Source organism: Haplochromis burtoni, unplaced genomic scaffold, assembly GCF_018398535.1.
Source record: "Haplochromis burtoni strain Fernald_Lab_line unplaced genomic scaffold, NCSU_Asbu1 Contig_152, whole genome shotgun sequence".
NCBI classification, from domain to species: Eukaryota; Metazoa; Chordata; class Actinopteri; order Cichliformes; family Cichlidae; genus Haplochromis; species Haplochromis burtoni.
The window spans coordinates 1,096,071-1,103,607 of NW_024582513.1; the positions used below are offsets into that span (position 1 = coordinate 1,096,071).

General features: G+C 40.4%; 1 protein-coding gene across 1 annotated transcript; it reads left to right on the plus strand.

Moving 5' to 3' along the window:
* The first annotated feature begins 3,991 nt into the window (after nt 1–3,991).
* Nucleotides 3,992–5,491, plus strand: LOC102288696 (endonuclease domain-containing 1 protein). The gene is made up of 2 exons (XM_005931918.2): nt 3,992–4,356; nt 4,578–5,491. The coding sequence occupies exons 1-2, from the start codon at nt 4,060–4,062 to the stop codon at nt 5,184–5,186; spliced, it is 906 nt and encodes a 301-aa protein (XP_005931980.1). The 5' UTR covers nt 3,992–4,059; the 3' UTR covers nt 5,187–5,491.
* The last annotated feature ends 2,046 nt before the right edge of the window (nt 5,492–7,537 follow it).

The window sequence follows — 7,537 nt, forward strand, 5'->3', positions numbered from 1 at the left end:
CGACTGTCAATCACGCGGTGCGAGCGAATGAGGCGCGCGAGCTTCCTATCAAACACACTTTGCAGGGTATGCGAGAGGAGAGGGGAGGGGAGAACGACAGACAGAGAGAGAAATAAAGAGCCCCTCTTTATTTCCCCTCCCCTGTGTGTATGTGTGTGTATAACCTGGAACACAGCCAGTACAGTAGAGGAGATATTTAAATCTCTCCACAGCTGTAAAATAATCTTCGGAAGCAGAGAAATTGGTTATACATGCGTATTTATGCATAAATAGACTGGCGACTCGTTTACCTTATCATGTCCCCCTTTCATATATATATATATATATATATATATATGTAGAGATATAGGGAGAGAGAGAGAGAGAAAGAGGGAGAGAGATATTGCACCAGTATGACATATCTCATGTGTTCTTGTTACAACATTTTTCCTCCCCCAAAACACTGAAAAAAAACCCCGCAAAGGCTCACAGAAGCACAGTTTCAGTGTGTACCGTGTAAGGGCTCAATACCCGCGGTGTTGTCTTTCTGGGTGCGCTGGAAAGTGAAGCAGAGTGAAATGGTGACAGAGAGGCTAGCCAGCGTTGGCTGAGCTCAAATGTCAAGTGACAGGATAACTGAGGGGAGGTGGAGCTACAGCTTTTGGTTCATGAAGGGAGGGTCTTGTCTTTGTGGCTTTAACAATGCAAAGCCACCGCTCACTCCTCTCCGCTCGTTTCACCCGTCGGCGACCAATAACGAGCAGGCAGACCTCTCAGCTGCGAGTGAAAGTGAGAGGCAGAGATGAAGAGGACGAGCAGCCAGACAAATGTAAAGAGTGAAAAGGTGGAATCAGACTGCTGGAAGATTTTTTTTCTTCCTTTCCCCCCCTGAAGTGCCTTAGCAACAGTCCATGATCAGCTCAAAGTCTATTGGTCAGGGCTCAACCCCATGTGGGTGTTTGGACCAATGAGCGGTCTTTGCTGCAGAACTAAGCGGGGAAAGTCTCACAGGCTAGCAATACCTGCTAAATTGTGCCCCCTGGCGGTTCAATGAAGGTCTACAATCTGTTCTCAAGTGGATGGGAGCATAAACTCTCAGTCCTGTAACTTTTTTTCTTCTTTGCAGTCTTGTCTGTCATCTTCAAAGTAGTTCGTGTAAATGTGGATGTAATTTAAACTTTGTGATGCATTAGTTTACCGTGACTATAACGGAGCAATAATACACTGATGCACAAATTGGCGAAACAAAAGCAAAGACTGGAAATTAAAAACAGTTTGTCATCATATGACCATATATATAAACGTGATTTCATGCAGTTATCATGAGAGAGGGCACGAGGAAACAAAAGAGACGAGTCTGTAGTGCCTCCATGTGGCTAATATGCAGTATTACATAATGGCAAAACTGCTGTACGTTAGAGCAGTTTGATGCTATAAATGTATTATCACTAGTAAATATATGTGTGTCTATGTTTTATGGAATCACTCTTGTTTTTAATATGATTGTGCAAACATTTTTAACTACTTTATTTTTGTATTTTTTATGTTTGTTTAAAATAGGTCTGTCTTGTAAATGAGACATTGAGTCTCAGTGGGATTACCTGTGTCATACTGCATTATATATTTATTCATCAATAATAAGCCATCATAAAGCACTTCATTTGTAATTAAATTACTCAACAGCCATACACAATCTTCCTGTATTCTGATCACATGTTCATTGCCTGTCTGTGCATCATTGAAACAGTGATGCTTCATGTTTGTAAAGAACTTTGTATGAAAAATACTCTTGCCCTCTTTGATCCACCCCAAGAGACACACAGACATGCAGTCAGGCAGGCGGAAGGATGCCTGCTGGCTGAGATCTAGCACTGTTTCAAAAGCTTTTTTTTTTTTTAACAGTATCATTTTTGGCTGATAAGATTCTCTGTTAAATGGGTTTCTCTGCTGAGCTAGAGCCTTGTTCAAAATTCACAATCTGACAGCACAGTTTCATCACACTGACCATTTTTCTATGAAGGGAACCAGAGCGGTACTTGGAGTTTCTGTTTCCCTCGAAGAGCAGCAGAGGGCAGTGGAGCCGGGACTACACACTTGGTCTGGATTTATAATTTTAATTGGTAAAAATGCTGACAGCTGAAAAATGTCCGTTCACATAACTGCATCATCAGCCCCGGCTACATAAGTTATGATTGTCATAACTCAAGATTAGATCAGAGAGGCAAGCTGGTCCCTCAATGAATAACAACACTCAGTCACTCAAATTGACTTATTAGGGCAGTGAAGGATTGTTGCTCCGGCTAATCTGACAGTTTCCATTTGCATAACACCGACTTTGGCAGAGGGCAGTATGGACAGCTCCACAAACTCCCGCCGCTGACGTGTAGCTCCTTTTATTTGCTTTGCATCGCACATTATTTACATGTGTGGTTCCCACCACTTCATATTGGACATACCCCGAAAGCCTAAGTGTGTTCATTTGAACTGGTTTTAATGAGAGAAAAAAAAATCAATACACTTGTCTATATTTAAAATATGAATATGAACGAACATTTTCCATGAATTGCTCTTTTTGTATGCTTTTGTATTGCTATAACAGAATCCGTCACCATCTAGCTCCTTGGACTGGTATTTTGAGATAATTCAAATTGTCATAAAAAAAGGCAGCTTACAGTAAATGTCAAAGCTTTTAGACGCCTCAGCTGCACATCCGTAACTTTGAGCTTTTCACACACTTTCCAGTTCTTTCCATCTGCAAAAGGTGGGTACAGGTAACCCTGAATCAAATGTTAATCTTTATCCTAGCATGGTTAATTAAAGCAAACAACCTCTGACGGGACACGTGGGCGGTGGCTTGATATGTTTATGAGGTGGAAAACAGGCTCAAATGAGCTTGATAAACTTGAAAACCCCATTCTGATTCTGATTCTGATTCTGATTCTGATAAGGAGAGCCTGTCATCAAATACTGGCTGACAACGAGTTGGATGAAGAAAAATATACAGTAAAAAATAAAGAATATGCAATATAGGTTCAAAAGCTGTTATTATAAGTGAGAGGACAAAGAGGAAAAAAAAACTTTGGAAAAAGGACGCCGTCTTCAGATGGATTACTCGCTCTGTACACAGTGAGCTGCCAAAATAAGTGCCGAAGCCGTTTTGGCAGAACACTGAGCCATTTGCTAAGAAATACTTGCACTGTACTGCAAGGGAAGTTTCTTGAGTTGCTATGAAGTACTTTTGCTCCAGTGTCCTCACAAAACTTGCATTTAGAATTTTTTATTCTTGGCTATATGTATTAAAAACAATACCATCTTTGGTACCAAAGCTTATAGACACTCGATTATCCTTGTCCAAGTCATTATGCTCTAGTTTAACTATTGTTTTCAGCTATACAGGAGAATGACATAGTTACCAAGTGTCACTATGTAGCTGAATTTCCATCCTTTATCTGTTCATGCCTCTGGCTTATCCATGCTTCACGGTGAGTAGTACTTTACTGCGAAACGTATATACGTAGTGCCTTTTTCTGGACTGTGAGCCTTTTGTTCATCGCCAACATAGATTAGATGGATTTGCATTTTAGGATTCCTCCAGTAGCATCTTCCTGAATACATTCCAGTGTCCTCTGTTTCATTATCGTTCAGCAGACCTCGGGCTTATGCGAGAGTGAATACCAATTACAGTTTTTCTTGGGAAAAATAAGTCATTGTGACATCCTAGCTATCCTCTTTGAATTTATTTGATTAGGCCATCAGTATGATATTGGCCTCTGTCTCAAAAATCAAGCCACGACTTCATTAAGAACATTAAAAAAGTTTTGATAGTTAGCTTAAAAGTCAATATAGCTGATGCACTTAACCTAACCACAACAGGTCCATAAGCTTTAAACACTGTATGTTTGACCTATACTGCAGCAAACCTGCATATCAATGCCACCATCCATTAGAAGGCCTGTCTTTGGCGCACACACTTCCTGCTTTGCCTATCTGCTGTGTGACATTTAAATCCTAACCGTACACCCTACACTGTCATAGTTCTGCAGAGAGCACAGTGCAAGACATTGAAGAGACACGTTGACCATGGAGATCCTGCAGCTGCCTTTAGTTTGTGCTCTTATAATCAGTAGTCTCACATCAGCAACAGTTGTTCAAGATTTTAATCATGTGGAGAGATGCAAGGACTCCCTCTATATGGGGACTCCGCCGCGGGGTTTTGTCGACACCAAACTGAAGAAGATCTGCCAGCGATATGCTGACAAACCCCGTTACGTGACCTTGTACGATCCTTCTAAGAGGATCCCAGTTTACTCGGCTTATACCTTCAAGAAAACTGAGGGAGACAGACGTGTGGACTACCCCTGGATGTACGAGCCACAGGTTAGTCTTTCAAAAATACTTTTTTTTCATTCATTAATCCTTGAATTTTAACCATTGCCTAATGAGATATCCCACACTTGTTAAAAAAAGAAGCTTTCAAGGAAGCCAAAATTGGAAAGAAAAAGGGACATAAAGGCCTTGCATAAAGAACTTTTATTGGGTATCTTGTGCTATTTCTTGGCATGTTAAAGACTGCTTTAAGTTTTATTTCATTTCCCCAGCTGGCAGAGCTCGATGGCAATGGGAACATGTTGCCCTTCCCAACTGGCTACCTGCACATGAAGTTTGAGGACAGCCAGGCAGTGCTGGATGACTACTCTGATGTGGTTCTTTATGAAAGAGGTCACCTGAACCCAGACCAGCATCAGTCCAGTCCACACGACCGCGCTGCCACTTACACACTGACCAACGTGGTCCCAGAGATACGAGAGTTTAACATCGGGCCTTGGCGAGAGTACGAGGAGCGGATCCGGGTACGCCTTAACAACTTCTGCCGTGGCACTGCCTACATTGTCACCGGAGTGACCACCAGGGGCAACATGATCCGTCGCAACAATCAGAACCGCGTGGCCATCCCTGAAGATGTGTGGTCTGCTTACTGCTGCACCGAGTATGACCGCAACGCGCCCCATGACGTTCGCGTTCTCTTCCCATCCCATGCAGCCCTAGCCAAAAACGCCAAAGAGGGCAACAGCATCCACGAGATGACAGTCCTGGAGCTTGAAATGTTTCTGAGAAATAACATCGAAGTCGACACCAACCTTCAGATCTTCTACGACAACTGTGTCTCTCCCTCACCCCTTCCTCTTTATCTGCAGCACACCATCTGAATGCTATCTCAGCTACATCCTCTGTGTGCATATGGGTTTATGTAGCCTAACAGCAGCCATTAACAATAATAAAAACAATGATAGCAGAAGTAAGGTAATTCAAATTTTGTCCTGCAAGATATTATCTAAGAAAGGAGTCCGTATCAGAATAAAATGAAATGTTCTTCATTCAATAAAAATGTTCTGGGTGATGGTTTTCAGGCTTTAGAGGAGGACTACTCTATTTAGAAAAGGATTGCAATACAGTTATGTAATCTTGTGTGGAAGGCTATGGGAATTGGCTCATTTAATAAATTGTCCTAATCTAATATCCCAAACTGAGTTTGTGTTGCTTTTGTGTAAAATACTAATCTTTGAACCCCACTTTCAAAAGTATATGGACACATTTGCGTAAAAAGTTTTCAATAAGGCTATCATTAACTTTGGCATTAATCCGGATGCAGATACATGAACTTTTCAAAAAGGATTCTTTACCCGAATCCTAACACTGAATACTGCATGTCATATCCAACTGCAATGAAAACAACTGGAATACATGATTTTGATGTTCTCAAGAAATATAACACAAATATCTGCTCCTGGACAGATCGCGGCACTCATTCATGGTGTAGAGGGAATTTTTCAGCTTTTGCAGAGGCATTCATTATCAGACTGCTCTTGTTTTAAAGCTGACAGCAAAAAGAATCAGAAATGTGCTTTCAGACATAAAGGCTCCTCTTACATTACAACAGCTGTCCACTGGAGTCATTTACTTGAAATTCTTGTAAAATGCCAAAGAAAGGGTGTTGTTAGATCAGAAATAGCCTCCCTGTGGTATATTGTGGAGCAAGTTTCATTGTCTGTCCAGATATAAAAACTGGATTTGACTTTTATGGGTGTCTGTTGGGTTTTAGTGTCTTTAATCGGTTAGTTAACCTACAAATAATAAAAGACTTTTGAATATATATATGTTTTTTTAAACCCACATTTGTAGTAAAGTTCTCAAATTGAAAACCAGAACTATAACAATCTAAATCTGATCATTCTGAGGACATTCAAAAAACAAGGCAATGCTCTGTCTTTGTGTTGGTAAAGATATCCTCGTACAAGATGCCCTTTAAAAAAAAGTTTTGATGTGTTCTCTATCATTTCTAGCTCAATGCTGCCATCTAGTGTAGAGAAAAAAAACTTAGGGTTCAGAAAACATCATCCAAGTGAGTATATTCAGAGAGCAAAAGACCTGACATTACATTAATGTGCATCTAAACAGCTGTGATATGTATTTATGAATTATACTAAACCTTGTGGGGTGTATTCATTAAAGCAGTTGTTAAAGTATAAATAAGGATGTGGTGTTTGAGATAAAAGAAATGATGAAGATGATGTTTAGTAAACCTGTTAAATATATTGTATACCAGTTTGAGTTCTCAGGCTTTTCATTATGGAATTCCTATATATTGATCTAAAACTGTTGAACACGGAAGCCTGTACACAGCTGCAGGAAGCATTATGCGCAACAATGATCTGTCCGTTTTGTTTGTCCACTGTAAAGATTTCGAGGTGTTTCACTTACAGTGCCAAAGTGGAATTGGAAAAAAGATGATCAGTTGATTGGAGAATAAATCTGACTGGGGAGATGTAAAAATAGGAGCAACAAGTTCTTAAACCATTTACTGACCACTGATACCAAAGAAATTTACCTTTGGCAAAGGAGGTTTTATTTTCACATAAGGACCTGAATGAATGGAAAGCGTTCTGCTAGCTTTATCCAACTAAAGTAGTGCATTAGTCTGGTGTATTTGCTGTAATAACAAATTATTGTGTACTAGCAGCTGAATAAACAGATGAGAGGACAGTTCCTAGCATGAAACCCTCACTGCCAAGTTATGCCAGGCTTTGAAATTAGAATTATTTGGATGTGAATGAACTGAACCACAATCAGAGCTGAGTTTGTGTTCATTCCTGTTTATTTAACATAATGATGAGTAGCCTTATACTTTTAAGAAGAAGGTTTCATCAGCTATTGATGGCGTGGTGAGACTGGAAGCATTACTGCAAAAATGAACCAGTTTTTTTTCCCCTCCAAATGGCAGACTAACAGTAGGACATTTCCACGAGGATCCGAATATTACACAGAGCCATATCTCTGCTTGATGAGCATTCTGCAAAACCAAGTCAGCAAAAGGCAATGGTTTTTACACCATGTGTGCTGGATAAGCATTGGTTTATCTACCAGAATGCACAGAATTAGCTGGAGCTCTAATTTTGGTGCATGTGTGGCACGGCTTGGGAGTGTTGTGGCAGAGCTAAAACATGTCAAAGAATTGTGTTTTATTTTTTGACTCGGGTACTATGCTGCCACACACTGTAAT